General features: G+C 39.1%; 1 protein-coding gene across 1 annotated transcript in view; it reads right to left on the bottom strand.

Moving 5' to 3' along the window:
* DNAH14 (dynein axonemal heavy chain 14) overlaps positions 1-19,332 on the bottom strand; it is a 238,523-nt gene that overhangs the window by 201,806 nt on the left and 17,385 nt on the right. Inside the window, exons 7-13 of the mRNA XM_070957448.1 lie at positions 13,852-14,016; positions 11,586-11,698; positions 9,967-10,034; positions 8,877-9,172; positions 8,553-8,792; positions 8,240-8,436; positions 7,416-7,596 (exon numbers count right to left, since the gene is read on the bottom strand). Of these exons, the coding sequence (XP_070813549.1) occupies positions 7,416-7,596; positions 8,240-8,436; positions 8,553-8,792; positions 8,877-9,172; positions 9,967-10,034; positions 11,586-11,698; positions 13,852-14,016 (1,260 nt within the window). The remainder of the gene's footprint in view (positions 1-7,415; positions 7,597-8,239; positions 8,437-8,552; positions 8,793-8,876; positions 9,173-9,966; positions 10,035-11,585; positions 11,699-13,851; positions 14,017-19,332) is intronic.

Below are 19,332 nucleotides of genomic sequence, written 5' to 3'. Positions count from 1 at the left end.
AACTGATTTTGAGTTGGATTTATGTACTAATACATTACTATTGAAAATGAATATGGAGGATAAAATGTTAAAGATTGTATGATCAAATGGGCAAGAAATTTTGGTTATAACATAATCCTTGATCAATGAGAGAATATGTGGATTAAGGGACTGAAATTTACACTGAATAATAATTTAAAATAGAGAGATGATATATCATTGGCATTTAACACCAGTTAACTTTCAGAGGGTTTGTATAAGGGTGTGTCAAATACATGTTGGAAATGTATACAATCTGAAAGCACTTTTTATCACTTCTGGTGGCCATGTAAGGAAACTAAGACTTTTTGGAATCAGATAAGTATTTTTAATTCTGACAATTCTTGGACTGAACGTACAATTGAAACCAGAGGCCTTTCTTATATATTACAATTATATGCATATCTTCTCTATGCACAGAGATGGAAAGACTCACATATACTCTCAATGGAAGGATGGATGGTGAAATTAATGGAGTTGGTAGAGATGGCAAAATTGACAAGTCTGATTAGGGAAAGATTTTATTTAGCTTTGTTTTTACTTGGAAACAATTATTGTATTTTTTGTTTGAAATTGAAAGAAATGAAATTTTAACCTTGGGTTGTACTATTTGTAATGGTTTATTCTAATTCAAAGAGTCATTGATTTTTAAGTTTATACGTGTATCAAGTAAAGTCAAAAGTTACTTTTTTCTATAGTTTTTTCCCTTTTCCCTCTACTTTTTTGTATTTTATATATTTTTTGAAATTTAATAAAGTATTGAAAAAAAGAAAGTCATTATCTGAAATGTAAACACTTGACCTGCTCTCCAGAATAAAAGGGAAGAAATAAAATAATTGTTGATCCTGTGCTCTCTGCTTTTCCTGGAAATAGGAAGAGTGAACTCTTGTTATGACTATCATCTCACACAAAACTAAGAAATTATTTTAAATGTTTTCCAACATTCAGTGAAACCCCATTAAAATCATTGAATCACAAATTGGATGAGTTAGAGATGCCTGTTTTATATAACATACAGGTCTCACTGATAGGTGGCCATCCACTTCTTCAATGCAGAATGTTTTACTGTTTAAGAAATGATAGGTAATGATAGATAGATAGATAGATAGATAGATAGATAGATAGATAGATAGGTAACGCTTACTGTCTTTTTTTTACAGTAGACACACTAGCACACATTAAAAATGAAATTATGTTGCTTGCTCTAAAAAGTATACACATAAGTGTGTGTGTGTGTGTGTGTGTGTGTGTGTGTGTGTGTGTATCAATATATATTATCACTGCCCATCTTGAATACATATCAGAAAGAGGAAGGTTGAGTTTCTACTATCAGGAAATACCATTGGTTCTTATCCTGCCCATAGTTCCAAGAGTTTAACAGATCCAACCTTTCTTTATGACAGCCCTTAAATAGGTGTTGATTGCTATCCCTTATCTTTTCTTTTGTATACTAAACATTCTCAGCAAGTGTTCCTCATAGGACTTAGGTTCCAAATGTCTTATGCTTCTAATTCTCCTCTAAACTTGTTATACATTTTCCATGTTTAAAGTGTACCATCCAGAGCTGACCATGGTATTCCAATTTAGTCTAAGCAGTTCAGAGTGCAATGGAACTACTATCTTTCATGGAGCAGCTAACTCCCAGGATAGCAACAACACAATCAATTCTTGTTGACTGTCTCCATCTCCATTTATGGTCCCCAGACCCACTGACAAAAACCATGTTTTTATGGCCTTTCAGAAAAGCAATAAGGTGGGGGTCAATTGTACCACAGGGGGAATGATGTTCCGTAAATAAATCACTACCAAGAATGCCCATTTTTGTGGTTCTACCAGATGACAATCCCTAATCAATGCGACCATGCATTCTTAGATCCTTAACACATGCACTATTATCCTTAAAACATGCACATATTCTCAATGTGGTAGTTATACATTTGATTTGATTTTTCTTCTTCAGACTGATGTTTTACATTTATTACTTTTTAAAAGATGCCTCCCACCTGAAAAAAGGGTAATCAAGTCACTCAGTACAAATAACTGGTCTTTATACTTACTGGTTTCTCTTTGTTTTTAAATACTTAACAATATTTTTCCAGAGGATAAAATATTTCTTTTTTCTGAAAAGAAAAGAAAAGAAAAATTTTCTGAGAAAGAGAGAAACAGATTTGATTGTATAATCAAGGATTATTGAGCCAGAGGTATGTAATTTATTTTGTATAACAATTACCCACAAATATTACACATTTAACATAATTTCATATGACTAAAATGTAACTATTTTAACAGAATATGGCAACCTTCCCTGATGGCTTACCCACTGACTTGCTGAGGAAACCAGCAGAGAAAATGGCAAATGTTAATCACATGATTGCAGGGCATTTGACAACTGCAAAAAAGTTGCCAAGCACCCAAAATATGGTCAAATGACTATGGGGAGGGACATGGCATGACCATTTACACTGGCTAGAAGTACTTTACAGACTGTAAAGGATCCATTCTAAGGCCATCATAAATGCAAATGGTTGTAAAACAGCTGGTCGTAAATCAAAGATTACCTATAACTCATTACTTCATTGCCAATTAGACTATTGATACATATTATATATGGGACATGAAATGAATACAACTAAAAGTCCAAAATTTATTTATTTATTTATTTATTAGTTCGATTTATATGCCGCCCTTCTCCGGAGACTCAGGGCGGTTTACAATGCATTAAGCAATAGCCTTCATACTTTTGGAAATACCTGCTTAATAGGGCTTTTTGCCCCCCCCCCAAGCGGTGTTCTATTTTATACAAAATGCAACGGCTAAAACAATTTGTGCAATCTAATATCAGTACTCCCATTGTCACATCAACCATCTTTGGCTAAGAGAGGCACCAGACACCTAGCTTTGACCAGCCTACTTTTGTGGAGGTGGGAGTGGGGCATAGGGCGTGGAATATTGGCCCCATGGAAAATTAAATGTAGCTATTCTAGGTCCAGACAAAAACAAAATATTAAAGTCCCAAACTAAAACAGTACCACATAAAAATAAAAATAAACGACACCAGACTAGACCAACATGGTTGCATAGCTCTCTGAAAAGCTGAGTCTCAGGTTGACCGTGCGAGACGCAATCAAAACACAGCAGCATCCCTTTCAGCTCTTTTTGGCACGCTGGTTTATTCACGTCCGTAGACGGCTACACGCTGTGACTCGTAAAGACGAATGAAATCGGCACTACAGTGTACTAGAAACGGGCGTTTATATAGCCCTCCCTTCTCATTAACCCTTTTAAACTGCACCCCCATTTATCACCACACCCTTGTTAGCGCGGAAGCGTCTCAGCTGGTTCTCGAAGGTGCTGGTTGCAGCATCATTTGGAGACGTCCTAAGCCCGTCGCACCCGATACCACCTCCCCTCGCCCCGCAGACGGCCGCCTGCACCCAGTGCCACCACCACCAAGTATGTATATGTCCCTCAATGCTTTCAACATGCGTTAGCAGTGTCGAGCAGGTTGCTAGGCTCGACAGGCGGCTCCTCTTTCACCAGGTGTCCTTCTGTAAGAGACAAATTACACATATTATTAGATTGTTGTGGTTTGTGAGGATATAGTTTATGAAACCGTCGAACTATTTGACTCGCGTTCATATTGCTCTGCGGTATCCAGGAAGCTTACTCTATTGGATAGCCCTTCCATTTAACCAGGTAATGGAGGACCCCCCGTTTCCATCTAGAGTCTAGGATGTCATTGACCTCGTAATGGCCCTCTGTAATCAGACCAGGACGTTCAAATGTTTGGGTGTGGGTGGCAGGTTTGAGAAGACTACTATGAAATACGGGGTGGATCTTCCCCAGTAACGGAGGTAACTTTAGAACCACAGTCACAGGATTTATTGTCCTCACCACTGGGAATGGGCCTAAATATTTTGGTCCCAGTTTCCTACTAGGAAGTCGTAGTTTGATGTACTTGGTGGAGAGATATACCATGTCCCCCACCTTAAAAGGTTGGAATGGTGCACGGTTTTTATCCGCCTGGGTTTTGTATGCGATAACAGATTTATCCAATGCCTCCCTGACCTGGGGCCATACTGTCCTTATTCTGTCGGACTACTCTTGGGGCATTGTGGTAGCTGTTGATGAATGACTCAATTCAGGTATCGCTACGAAGTCCCGTCCCTTCACCACCGGGAAAGGGGTAAGACCCGTACTGCTATGAACCATGTTATAGGCGACCTCTGCAAAGGGCAAGAGGGATGACCACTCGGTCTGTTGATATGAAGCATAGCAATGGAGGTATCGCTCTATCATTGCGTTTGCTCTTTCTACAGCCCTGTTGGTACTGGGGTGAAACGCCAAACTAAGTCCTTGTGTTGACCCGATAGCTGAGAGGAAGTTTCTCCAAAAGCGAGCAGTAAACTGCACCCCTCTATCAGATATAATATGGTGGGGCACACCATGTAGCCGATATATGTGCTGTACAAACAATTTAGATAACCTACGAGCTGACGGCAACCCCCGGCAAGGAATGAAGTCAGCTTGTTTAGAGAACAAATCAATAACAGTCCAGATAACTGTGTTCCCATTGCTGTCTGGTAGGTCAACTATAAAATCCATCCCTATTTCCTCCCACGGTTGGGTAGGGGTGGCTACAGTCTGTAACAACCCTAATGGTTTTCCAGGGCGGGACTGTGTATATGTTTCTATATCTTTCCTCATCTGAGGCCACCAAAACTGCTGCCTTGTTAGGTGTAGTGTTTTGAGGAAACCATAATGGCCAGCCATTTTATTGTCATGGCATCGGTGTAACACTAAGCCCCGAACCCCTTCAGGCACATATATCTTGTCCCCTTTCCATTAGACCCCGTCTCTGTGCATGAGCAGATGTTTGTTTTCTCCAAACCACTTATCAGTATTTAACTCTCTTTGCATCAACTCTTTCCACTTTGTCGAAGACTCCGTTGTTATGGCTGCTACAGTTCCCCTATTCTTGCCTGGTATCATAGCTTGCACTACCTCGTCCCTTTTGCTTTGGAACTGGGGCATCCGAGACAGAGCATCGGCCAAGAAATTCTTGCCTCCGGGCATGTGTTTTAATGTGAACCGGAATCGCTGGAAGTGATGAGCCCAACGGACCTGTTTGGGGGACAGCCTTCTGGGTGTTTGCAATGCTATAAGGTTGCGGTGATCCATTCACACCTCAAACGGCACCTGCGCTCCCTCCAATAGATGTCTCCAGGTGAGGAGAGCCCAACAGACAGCAAATGCCTCCTTTTCCCAGATAGCCCAGCCCCTCTCCATGGAACTGAACTTTTTGGAGGTGTATGCACAAGGGTGTAACTGACCTTGGACATTAGTCTGCAATAACACAGCACCTACCGCAACGTCGCTGGCATCTACTTGTACTATGAACTGTTTTGCCTGGTCAGGATGCTGCAAAATGGGTGCCTCTGCGAACTGGTGCTTCAGGGTTTCTAATGCCATTTGGCACTCCAGTGTCCAAGCCAAACAACGGCCCGGTCGCTGAGGCCCCTCCCCCTTTGTCCGTAGTAAGTTTGTTAAGGGCAAAGCGATTTGTGCGAATGCTGGGATGAACTGACGATAAAAGTTGGCGAAGCCAAGGAAGCTTTGTAATTGCTTTCTAGTCGTCGGGGCTACCCAGTCTAATACTGTTTTTACTTTTGCAGGATCCATAGCTACAGTCAGGTCCAGAAATATTGGGACATCGACACAATTCTAACATCTTTGGCTCTATACACCACCACAATGGAGTTGGAATGAAACAAACACAATGTGCATTAACTGCAGACTGTCAGCTTTAATTTGAGGGTATGTACATCCAACTCAGGTGAACGGTGTAGGACTTACAGCAGTTTGCATATGTGCCTCCCAGAGACCAAAAGTAATGGGACAGAATAATAATCATAAATCAAACTTTCCCTTCTTAATACTTGGTTGCAAATCCTTTGCAGTCAATCACAGCCTGAAGTCTAGAATGCATAAACATCACCAGACACTGGGTTACATCCCTGGTGATGCTCTGCCAAGCCTCTACTGCAACTGTCTTCAGTTCCTGCTTGTTCTTGGGGCATTTTCCCTTCAGTTTTGTCTTCAGCAAGTGAAATGCATGCTCAATGGGATTCAGGTCAGGTAATTGACTTGGCCATTGCATAACATTCCACTTCTGTCCGTTCAAAAACTCTTTGGTTGCTTTTGCAGTATGCTTTGAGTCATTGTCCATCTGCACTGTGAAGTGCCGTCCAATGAGTTCTGCAGCATTTGGCTGAATGTGAGCAGATAATATTGCCCAAAACACTTCAGAATTCATCCTGCTGCTTTTGTCAGCAGTCACATCATCAATAAATACAAGAGAACCAGTTCCATTGGCAGCCATACATGCCCACGCCATGACACTACCACCACCATGTTTCACTGATGAGGTGGTATGCTTAGGATCATGAGCAATTCCTTTCCTTCTCCATACTTTTCTCTTCCCATCACTCTGGTGCAAGTTGATCTTGGTCTCATCTGTCCATAGGATCTTGTTCCAGAACTGTGAAGACTTTGTTAGATGTTGTTTGGCAAACTCTAATCTGGCCTTCCTGTTTTTGAAGCTCACCAATGGTTTAAATCTTGTGGTGAACCCTCTGTATTCACTCTGGTGAAGTCGTCTCTTGATTGTTGACTTTGACACACATACACCTACCTCCTGGAGAGTGTTCTTGATCTGGCGAACTGTTGTGAAGGGTGTTTTCTTCACCAGGGAAAAAATTCTTCGGTCATCCACCACACTTGTTTTCCATGGTCTCCCAGGTCTTTTGGTATTGCTGAGCTCACCGGTGCATTCCTTCTTTTTGAGAATGTTTCAAACAGTTGTTTTGGCCATGCCTAATGTTCTTGCTATCTCTCTCATGGGTTTGTTTTGTTTCTTCAGCCTAATGATGGCTTGCTTCACTGATAGTGACAGCTCTTTGGATCTCATCTTGAGAGTTGACAGCAACAGATTCCAAATGCAAATAGCACACTTGAAATGAACTCTGGGCCTTTTATCTGCACATTGTAATTGGGGTAATGAGGGAATATCACACACCTGGCCATGGAACAGCTGAGAAGCCAATTGTCCCATTACTTTTGATCCCTTAACAAGTGGGAGGCACATATACAAACTGCTGTAAGTCCTACACCGTTCACCTGAGTTGGATGTACATACCCTCAAATTAAAGCTGACAGTCTGCAGTTAACGCACATTGTGTTTGTTTCATTCCAACTCCATTGTGGTGGTGTATAGAGCCAAAGATGCTAGAATTGTGTCGATGTCCCAATATTTCTAAACCTGACTGTATGCCATCCTTAGATATTCTATATCCCAAATAGTCTAGTTCTGTGCGATGGAATTCGCACTTGGATACCTTAACGTATAGTTGAGCTTGTAATAACCGTTCCAACACCTGGCGTACCAACACGATATGTTCCTCCATAGACTTGGTGTATATCAAAATATCATCTAAATACACCAATACCCCTTGGTATAAATAATCGTGTAACACCTCATTGATTAGTTGCATAAAGACTGCGGGAGCACCTTGTAACCTAAAAGACATAACACAAAACTTATAACTGCCCAATGGGCAGTTAAACGTGGTCTTCCACTCATCGCCTTGTTTCACTCGTACCCTATAGTAGGCCTCCCACAAATCCAATTTCGTAAAATATTTGCCAGTCGCCAAAGCAGCGAGTAGATCTTTCATTAACAGCAACGGATATACCGGTTCCACACTCACTGCATTTAAACCCCGGTAGTCTACACATAAACAAAGGCCCCCATCCTTCTTCTCCCTGAACAGAACCGGAGCAGCCATATGTGACCGACTGGGTTGTATGAATCCCCGAGCTAGGTTTTTATTGATGTATTTCCGTAACTCTTCCACCTCCCGTGGAGTCATGGTGTACATGCGTGGCTTTGGGAGCTTCACCCCGGGTATTAGCTCGATAGCACAATCAGTGGGTCGGTGTGGGGGGTAGCGAGTCACACTCTTTCTCGTCAAACACTGCTGCTAAGTCCCCATAAATGGCAGGTACACCAATGGGACATGTATTGCTATCTATCTCCAAGCCACCCCTTGCTCTTTTGGGATCTTCTGGATATCCGGGTCTGGACCTAGTGGCAAACGGAGTTTCCTGAAGTCCCCCTCCCACCAGATCGTGGGTTTCCATTTGTCTAGCCAGGCCAGACCCAGGATCACAGGCTCGATCATCGTCTCCACCACCACAAATCGTATATACTCCCAATGGGCCCCTATTTCCATCTTTACCAACTCCGTGACCTGGGTTACCAGGGCCCCCACTAACGTGGACCCATCCATTTGTTCGAACGTTTTCGGGGGTTTTAGTGATCGTAACCGGATACCCAAATGGGTGGCTACAGCACGTCTCATCAAGCATCGTGCACATCCAGAATCAATAAGGGCCTTGTGTTATACCCGTCCCGCCCCCTTTAACGGGATTAGTGTGATGGATATGAGGAAGGGACGAATGGGCTCACTTACCATCGGGTCACTGGTATCCTCATCCTCATCGCTATCAGCCACTACCACGGGGACTACACCAGGGGGGATAGCAGGACCCGGTCCCCCTGTGTTGGTTCCAGTTGGACTCTGTCCTTGCTGCGACAGGGCTCTAGTTTTCTCCGGAGATGGTGGCCCACGAGGCTTCCCACTGGTTGTCAGAACGTTTGGCCCAGGTGGTTGAACCGGTGGCCACGGGCACTCCAGAGCCCTATGGCTGGGCTGGTTGCATCGGAAACAGCGTAATGGTCAGCGTGTGGAGTCAGCCACACGGGGATCGCGCTCCCCTCTTCCTACTGCTCTGACGGGACCCGGTCGGTCTGGCTGGCGTCGGATGGGGATTGCGCTCACAGCACCCTTCACCCGAAACTCTCTCAATCCCACGTCTAGGTCGATGGCCGCTTTACACCACTCGGACAGGTTCTTGAAGGTGCTGGTTGCAGCATCATTTGGAGACGTCCTAAGCCCATCACACCCGATACCACCTCCCCTCGCCCCGCAGACGGCCACCTGCACCCAGTGCCACCACCACCAAGTATGTATATATCCCTCGATGCTTTCAACATGCGTTAGCGGTGTCGAGCAGGTTGCTAGGCTCGACACTGAGGACAAGAACGATAAATATAAAAAATGAAAACAGGGATATATAACTAAAACAGAATACGAGCAAATAGCCTGAATCTGCAGAGATGGAGTGAGGAAGGCTAAGGCTAAGACTTGCAACAAATGCCAATAATAATAGCAACAAAAAAGCCAAACCCATCAAAAGGAACAAAGGGGGAGTTTGAACAGATACACAAATAAAAATAAATAAGAAATTGATTAAAAACACCTATCCACAAGAACCAGATGGTTTATATCCCACAGTACTAAAAAAGTTGGCAGATGTGATCTCGGAACCCCTGAACAAAATCCTTCAGAGCATGGGGAAACTGCCAGACAGCTGGAAAAGAGATGATATGATTCCACTCTTCAAAAGAGAAAAAAATGGATCCAAGAAACTATAGACCAATCAGCTTGGTATCAATACTTGGGAAAACTATTGCTTAACGCATTGTAAGCCGCCCTGAGTCTCCGGAGAAGGGCGGCATATAAATCAAATTTAAAAAAAAAAGAATCAAATAGCAGATTTGTGAACATCTAGAAATGAAAAAAGCAATCACTAGAAGCCAACATTTGTTTGTTAAGAAAGAAATCATGCCAACCAAATCTTATTGCCTTCTTTGATAAAGTGACTAAATTAGCGGATGATGGAAATGCTGTGGATATAGTTGTAGTGGAGATGTACTTCAGTACATCTATATAGTGGAGATGTACTTCAGTAAGATATTTGACATTACTCCTTCTTCAACAGCCTACCTCTTGGTAAGAGAGAACAATGTGGGATAGACTATACCAACACCAGATGGAGTCACTGTTGGCTGGCCAACTGCACTCAGTATGTAGTTGTTAATGAAACTATATCTACAAGAAGGGAAGCATGCAGTGGGGTACCTCAAGATTCTGTCATAGGCTTCATAAATTATCTAGATGAGGGAAGAGAAGGGTAACTCATCAAATTTGGAAGGAATTGTCAACACCTTGTCAGAAGATAAACTTTGGTTCAAAATGATCTTGACAGACATGAACATTGGGCCCTAGCCAAACAAGATGCAATTCAGTGGTGAAAAAAGCATGGTCCTGCACTTACTGTAGGCAGGAAAACCCAAATGCACAGATATAGAATAAGTGGTATCTGACTCAACAATAACTGCAAGAGGGAGCTTGGTGTCCTCATGGACCATCATTTAAGTATGAATCAGTAATGTACTGCAACTGCCAAAAAAGCAAATGAAGTCCTGAGCTGCTTCAACAGAGGCATAGCATCAAGATCACAAGAAATGATAGTATCACCCTGTACTGCACTAGTGTGGCCATACTTGGAATATTGATTTCAATTCTGGTCACCATGATATAAAAAAGATGCTGAGGTCTTAGAAAGAGTGCAGAGAAGGGCAACGAAGATGATAAGTTGTCTGGAAATATGTCATATAAAAAACAGTTAAGGGAACTAGGCATGTCTAGTCTAATGAAGAGAAGGATTACGGATGACACAGCTGTTTTCCAGTACTTGAAGAGCTATCACAGAGAAGGGGTCAACTTATTCTCCAGAGCATTTGAGGGTAGGACAAGAAGCAATGAAGCTTGTTAAAGAGAGATCCGAACTGGAACTAAGGAAAAATTTTCTGACAGTGAGAGCAATTAACCAATGGGACAACTTGCCTTCAGAAGTTGTGGGTGCTCTGCCACTGGAGGTTTTCAAAAAAGGATAGGACAATCCCTTGTCCTAGATAGTATAATGTCTCCTCTTTGGGAAAGGGTTATACTGGAGATTTCAAAGTTTCCTTTCAGTGCTTTGATTCTATGACATACCATCTGGTGTAGTCTTAAATCTCACTGCATGTGTTTTGATAGCTGGGTTTGAAATGAAGATGTTCAGTACAGTAGGAAGCTAACTTTATATTAAGGTGCAAGAAGAAATATCCCTGGGGGATCTATCCATGTTGCTATTTGCGCATATTAAGATTATGTTGTCCTATCTCAAATGCTGAAATAAAAAGTGCTATAAATTGGTAACCCTCAATGTACATTGTGATTTTTGTTTTTTGAAAGCAAAACTCTGGGAAAAAATCCCCCATAATGAATTCCCTGAATACAGTTGACTATGAATCTTCTGTCATGAGATTTATTTATCAATTCTATAAAAAGTTTTCTAAACACTTCTGATATAGAGAAAAGTGCAAAAAGGAAAGGCTTTGAGTTGGTAATCATCTTTTGATGCATAACAGAGAGTTATGGATGGATGAATGAATATGGGGAAATGAACTTCTATAGAAAATCTGTATAGCTGAAAAATGCTAGAGTTTCCACACTGAACTGTTTTGTCATACATAACCAATCACATCATCCAAAATATCCTACTACAGATTGAGTTAACAATTGCAGACATATCTTTGTACCATAAATATCTCTTACCTGAAATTAAAATATAAATCCATGTTATGTAACACATTATAAAGTTGCCTTTCATATAACCATTCCATTACTGGACATATTTCCATTTCTTGTTTTCCACACACGGAAGTGAACTGGAAAATGAGGCAAAAGCTAATTAGGATATTTAACTATATTTCAGTATTTATGAATTTACATTCCATCGTTGGGAGAAATATCCATCTGCTTCAGTTTCAAGCTGGGAGAAAGACACTGCAGACAAAATGGAGGCTGGAGGCTGATTGGAAAAAATGGTCCATTTATTGATGAAGCAGAAGCACATGGATGGTTCTGGGCAGCTGACCACATGGAGTTGAGAGTGGGGTTTTTTTTATACCTTCTCTTGGGCTTTGCACTTGAGCTTCCTGTTCCTGTGCAAAAAATGTATTCTATTGTCTGTTGTCAGACTCCCATGGGGCATGTAGGGGTTATGTAGGGGTCATAGCTGAGGTTGTCTGAGCTCCCAGGTTTAGTTGAAGTTTGAACTGCTGAGATGATGCATTAAAGAGGCTTTGGGCAATTCCTATTGTGGCTGAGGGCTAATCCTACCTTTGTTGGATCTTGGGTGAGGGTATTTGCTTATGAAGAGAGCTATCTATCTCTTTAAGTGCTGACATTTGCTGAGGACTATTAAAAAAGGTGAGGGCTGCTTTCTGTCTCCAAGAGCATATTTCTCCCTTTAGGGAAATATAATATTCTTCCTTTTTAATAATTCATAAAATATTTCATTCTTCTAGGAACGGGGTGGGTCCTAACTTTCTACACCATCATCATAATTTTTAAATAATTTTTTAAGGAAAATCTGATTGTTCAGATTTATAGCACATTCCTCAACATTCCTGCCAAAGGAAACCACAATAATATTTGTATAAAGCAGGAGTGAGTAGCATCTGTCCACAGACTATGTACAGCTCCATCTGCATCTTAGCACCTCAAATTTATATTAAAGTTTGGTGAGAAAATGGCTTATTTTTTTTTACTTTTCAAAATTAAGGGTGGGGATGGAACCTGGAAGCTCTGAGAGCTCCAATTCAAGCCACTTAAATTCCCATTCTTAAATTCCCACCCAAAAAGCGGGGTGGGGGGTGGGGGGGAACCCTGTTTCATAATTATGCTACTAAAATTCAGCACCAAAAATTAACAATTATTTTTGAATTTTGGAATGGAAGCCATTTGGCTACAAGAAACCTACTGCTCCCATTCTCATTATTACCACTCTACCCCATGGAAGAAACATTATAAACAATTCAATACCACCACTTCTCTTGTAGTCTTCTAATTTCAGAAGCTAAATATTGATAATGATCACTAATTCCTCAAATATTACTTACTCCTGAAAGATAAATAGACAGCAGTGACAGAAAACTGAAACTGAAAAATCTGTTCTGCTCCACTGCACTGTAATGTTTCTATATTTTTACCTTTAGAGGGTGCTGGTGAATTACAAAAAGAATAAATAGTGATGCAGCTATCATTCTTTGCAGTTATTTTTTTAAGGAGGGGGGGGAGAATACTGTACACAAACTATCTTTGTGGCCTGCAAACCCACCCATACTTTTTTATTCAAACCCTTTTATTTTTATCAATTTTTTCATTAAATAATATACATAAGTATACCCAATATGATGGGGACCAGCCATCTTTAATAGTTTCTACAAGATAGCTAGAGGGTGACGTCACTTGGCATTTTATTGGAAAAAAACTTTCTTGAGAAAAAAAAAATACAGTGGACATGGTATCCCAAAGGCAAAAGAATGAATAAAAAGCAACATTTTATCCACTCTTCCTTGTTCTTGTTGGGAGGGGGAAGTAAAATGAGCAGAGCTGATATTTTCAGAACACTTCTATTCTTCTATTCTTTTAAAGTTTACATTAGAGTTTTTCATTGTTTGTTCAACAGTTCAGAAGCACAGTCAGAAAAGGGTCAGAACCGGTCTGACAGTGCTTACCGTTCTATTCTTGCACAAGCTGTCCTTCTGAAAAAACATCTAGGGAGTACAAGTGTGAATTAATATTTTCCAACTGCTTGTCTGTGTTTTGTTGTTATATCTTTCCTCAGGGAAATGCAGATAAAGTTTTATTTTATTTTGTTATTTTATTTTATGCTTCAATTCAATTGAATTCTAAGGCATGAACTACTGCACAAGAACTTTACATTTCTACAGAAGTATAGGGAAAAAACTAGAAATAAGAAATAATCAGGAAACAGTAATTTGCTATTTCTGGACTGTGAAAAGCAATTTGTTACCTTGGATACATATGAGGCACTAATAGTCCAATATTCTTTACTTTGTCTAGCCATATTTGCAGAGACTACTTGAAGATCATATGGATTGTAGGCTGCTTTGGGGTCATCCCTACTTCTTATAAGACAGTATATGTATTCTCCATCATCTTTCTTTAATGTGTCATCCTGAAAACAGTAATCAAGTTGTTAAACATGAATTATTTATAAAAACTAAAATTGTTAATAATCAGACATCATAATTCATTTTGTTAAAATATATAGGATATACCATAGTTGAGGCACTTATTTAAATTGAACTGATGTAAAATAAAGTAAAATGTAAAAGGTAATATTCAGAAAAATTGAAACGGGTTCAGAGAAGGGTCCTGAAATCCAGATCATTTAGAATGATCGGGAACTAGAAACCATGAAGTGAAATTAAAACAACTATGTGTTTTTGCTTTGCAGAAAGATGATAGCAGAGTGTAATGGTACTCTTCAACTACCTAAAAGTAGTCCGTTCCAATGATTATATACGATTATTAAATAAAATGAATAAAAGATCAAGGAAAACCATAAATTCTACTTAGGAAATAGGAAGAACTACATTGTGGAAGCTTCAATAACTTTAGAAAGCATTTTCAAACATTTCCTCTCATTCAGCAATCAGTATAATAAAATTTCCATCAGTATTCTATTTCTCCTCCATAATGCATAAAACATTTGAAACCATTTTATAAAGAACTTCTTTATTCAATTTAAGCATAGTTCTTAACCAAAATTTTGAGATGGCTTTAAAAATATTCGTTGTCTTTGTAATGGTTCTGCAATCAATTAGATATTGACAGAGTCACAGGAACCATGAAATATTTTCATACATTGGCTGTTCCAACAAAATCAAATTCTGTAATTAAAGAAAAACTAAATTATTTCTTGGGTAGTGAATGGTTAAAATCTTAAATAAACTACATCACAGGTGTCAAACTTGCAGTGTCATGTTGCCATCACAACACTGACAGAGTTTGTTGCAAAATCAAATCCAGAAAGCACACACAGGTAAACTGATTCAACAGGCTTCATTAACTACTTTATATACATAATAACACATGAAGTAATATATACAATACCAAAAGTGGTTCTTCAGTTTCAGATCAGTTCAGAGAGGCAGACTAGACTACTTCAGACTTGTTTGCAGCTTCAGAGCTCAGAGCTTAAAACCTAAGCCACACTCAGACTTCTTGCTTAAGTTTCTGTTTCTAAACAGCTCTCATTGGCTGACCCAGTTGCTATGCCTATTCATTGGCTCACTTTGTTACCATGTCTTCCCAGTCATGAATATTCTGACAAACATATTTTGCGATGTTTTTTCCCTTAATGGAGCTGGGTGGGCGTGCATGATGCATCCAGCGCGCGGGCCGCCAGTTTGACACTTCTGATCTACATATTTAGATAAACTACATAAGTAGCTGTTAGCATTTCCTGAGGGAAGGTATCTGGTTATCTGGTTAATTGATAATCAATTATCAATTGGTTAGGAGCATTAATTGAGCATTAATAAATCCAGTACCCTTTGTTAATAATTTAATCATGTAGGACCATTTACATTCCAGTTAATAATTTTTCTTTTGGTTTCTTCTCTCATTGTCCCTCTCATTCCTCCTTGAGCAGTATTCTTTAATATTTAATTAAACCACTCAAATGTAATTCAGCTATTGTATTCTATGAGTGGCAGAGCAGAACTATAACTGTCTTTGCTTGGACCTCTGTTTGGACTAACTTCATGCTAACAACCAACCTAGAAAATATATATAGTTAACCACGGTATCTCCTAAGTTTTTGTATTATTTCTTTGAAAAAAAGAGAACCAAGACTATGGTCTAGAGAAAACACATAACTGTTATTGCCAAGGGAAACAATAGCCATCAAGAGAACAGATGTTAGGGTCTGAGGGAAGAATCCCTAGTTTTCCTACTAAGCCAAAAGTGCCACCTATTCAATTGTCTTTTACTTTAGCCAAACTAGTACATTTCATGCAAGAAGCAGGTAATGAAAATCTAGAAAGTAGAGTCCTTCAAATATCCAGAACTGCAGAGCTATGTTTGAAGAACAAGTGAAAGAAACCATATTAACTTGGAATAAAAACTTTGGTTATAGCATCGATTTAGACAATTGGCAGGAATTATGGGAAAGAAATAGAAAACTTACTTTAGCTACCACGTATAAAGAAAATCTATACAAGATGTTCAATAGGTGGCATCTCCCACCCACAAGACTAGCCAAAATGAGCAAAAATCATTCACTGATGTGTTGGAAATGCAAGGCAATGCCAGGGACTTTTTATCATATGTGACCCAAAAGCCAGAAACTTTTGGTATCAGATAAAACAATGGCTGGAAGGGATATCAACGTAAAATATAGAGTTAAAACTAGAACTTTTTTTACTGGGTATTACAATGGACAAATATGACAAGGGAACTAATGTTACATATTCTAACGGCAGCAAGATTGGCCTTCGCACAAAACTGGAAAAATAAAAAGACCCCCTCAGAAGAAGTATTAGTTAAGATATTAACTTGTGCTGAAATGGACAGGTTGACTTTGGAACTACTCAAAGATAAGAGTGAAACAGAATATTACGAAATCTGAAATAAATTGTATTATTGGTTGGAGAGGAGGAGGAATGCTGGGATAAAGGATCATTGATGAGTTGAAAATTTAGAAATCTTCTGCGATAGATAAGAATGAAATTGGTATTGATGTAACTTTTATAGATGAAAGAATTTACGTGTTTGAATTGTGATAGATGGTATATACTTGTATAGCAAAAAGGAACTGTATTTATTGCAAGGTAAAACTTGACGGAAATATCTAAACTGGAAAAGTCACACCATGTCCAATGTTTTTAATTGTATTATTAATGAAAAAACCTTTTTTAAAAATATCCAAAACGCAGTAAAAGACATGCTTCTAAGTTCAGCCATCTACCACTAAGGTATGGGAAATAAACTAGGAGCTGCATGCTAATACATTCTTTTAGTGGTATAGAATGACCCAGTAAGATTTCTCTGCAATGCTGTGCTAGATGCTCTAATAGATAGACAAGGGTTTCAGATTTAATGATCTTCCTAAGATTTGTGTGTCAGAGAGACAGCATTTCTTTTTTGCTCCTTTACTATTAAAATGAAGGAATGTAGCCCTACAACAATAAGGCTCAGAGCCATAGATGATTGTGATGATGATTTCCATTACTGCCTTGCTGTTATATCTTCTATTTTATATCTTCTAGAAAAAAAAAATGAACAGATACAAAATCATATCACAACTATTTCACAAAATCTTCAAACATTTGTTAGACTCTTTGCTCCCAAACCTCTGCCTCCTTATTTTCACTATGTCTCTTATTACCTATCCATTCGTTTTACAAAGAACATAATTTATTTTGATTATGTTTCTTTCAGGTCAAAATACAGAAAAACTTCAGAATCTCCCAAGGCCTTCTCTTTTCCCAAAAGTCCCTTCTGGTATCTTTTTCTTCCTCCTTCCTCTATTTTAGGCAACTCAATTTGCTAAATTTAAACTTCTCTAACAATCCTCATATAGCCTGAAGCCAGAGAATTTGAATCTAATAACTCCAGCCTTGACGGTCCCTTTACTAAATATTTGAGATTCATATTGTTTACATCTATTTGGGGTTTAATTTAAAATATATTTTATTTTTATTCTACACAAATATTTTCACTTCAGAATTTGATTGCTATTGCCAACATGATTGCCAACGTCTGATGACGGATATGGCACAAGAAGAAGAAGAATGGTAATAGTATTAGAATGTCCTGTATTTTTACTATTTCACACATAAAGTATTTGAATATGTTTTATGTGAGTTATGTCAGTAAATCTCATCAATTGGAATAGACTATTAGTGTTAGATATGCCACTTGGTCCTAAGTCAAACTGCATATTTTGAGGAAAAAGAGACTCACAAGAGTTTCTGATCAATGCCGGATTTCATAAAATCAAAAATAGAGAGTTCCAGAAAATCAAAGCTGGAGTTAAAGAATCAATCATTCCAACATGAGGGATTCTACCGGAAGCATCGCGGCAAGATAGTCGGGGAAATAGCGGGCTCCGATGAGCTCTGTGAAATCCAGGGCTGACAAGCCGCTGCCGAGGGGTCTTCGGACCAGAACTATCTCATAGGGATAAGAAGGAGAGGCACCTCGGAAGACCAAGAGGAACAGGCAAGTTCCTTGAAGGTCAGAGGAAACTCTGACTCGGCAGCGGGGGCGGCGGCCATTGTGACTGTCAAGAAGCTGGGGCAACCGGATCAAATATTGAGGAGTGGTGATTTGAACGGAGCATGAACCCCAGGTGAGTGATTGCCAGCTCACAGGCAAAAAAAGGTAAAGATTTTTAAATTTGTTAAAGAACCCCAGCGGAATAACAGTGGCTAATGGGCACGGGAGAAAGGAAGGAAGAAGGCTAAAATGGAAGTTTAAAGTGACAAAACCCAAAAAGAAAATTGACTTTTGGATAAAAATATTTGGAGAACTTTAAAAATTAGAAGAAAAATCCCATAATTGTCCAGAAGACTGGGAAGAAAAAAAGCAGATTTCTTTTTTGAATGTTGGAAAAACTAAAGAGAAACTTAAAATTAAGCCCTGTAATAGAAGTTTTGTACCAGGGAAAAAAAAAAAAGAGGGAAAAAACAGACTTTGTGATGTGAACTGAATTTTAAACTGATTTGGTGTATATGAAGGTAAAAAAGAAGAAGAGGAAAAAACAAAATTAGTAAAGATTGTTAAAGTGGATTGCAAACAAAATGGATACTTTTTCAGGCTGCTGACTGGAATTGTGGATTGTAGAGAGACCTCTTCAGGAGAAATAAGATCATTACAACACTGAATTTTTGCTTTGGAAAAACCTTGACCTTTGATAGTGATAACAGCTGTGAGAACTTCTGAAGAGGGTTTGTTTTGTTTGCAAGCAGCTTGACTTTGATGATTAAAAGAGGAGGATTACAACGCAACTTTAAAGTGAAATAATATTAACTTTGAAAGAATAAAATGGTGCAGAAACTTAAGGAAATGATGAAAATGATGTAGCTGTCACTGAAAATGGAAGTAAGGGAAATGACTATAATGGTGCATGGAAAATTGAAACTTGACGATTCAAAAATTGTGTTAGAGCACATGCAAGCTGACAAGGAAATAACAAATGAGAAGCAAGAAAGAGAGATTGACAATAAAGAAGAAGACAAAGAGATTGACTATGGAAAATTAAATGATTATGTTGGTAGTAACAATAAAAAGGAGAATTTTAAAGATTACATTGGGATTAACAATGGAAAAAATAGAAAGAGTGGAAAGAGACAAAGAGAGAAAAAAGGGTGGAATAGAAAGAATATAAAAAATTTATATGATTACACTGGGATTAACAGTGGAAAAACAAGAAGGAGGGAAAAGAGATGGAAAATAATGGATACAGGGCAAAACAGGGGAG

Source organism: Pituophis catenifer, unplaced genomic scaffold, assembly GCF_029215685.1.
Source record: "Pituophis catenifer annectens isolate HBS135680 unplaced genomic scaffold, rPitCat1.0.hap2 SCAF_1, whole genome shotgun sequence".
NCBI lineage: Eukaryota > Metazoa > Chordata > Lepidosauria > Squamata > Colubridae > Pituophis > Pituophis catenifer.
The sequence above is the reverse complement of the archived record's forward strand: the minus strand, read 5'-3'. Positions and strand labels throughout refer to the sequence as shown.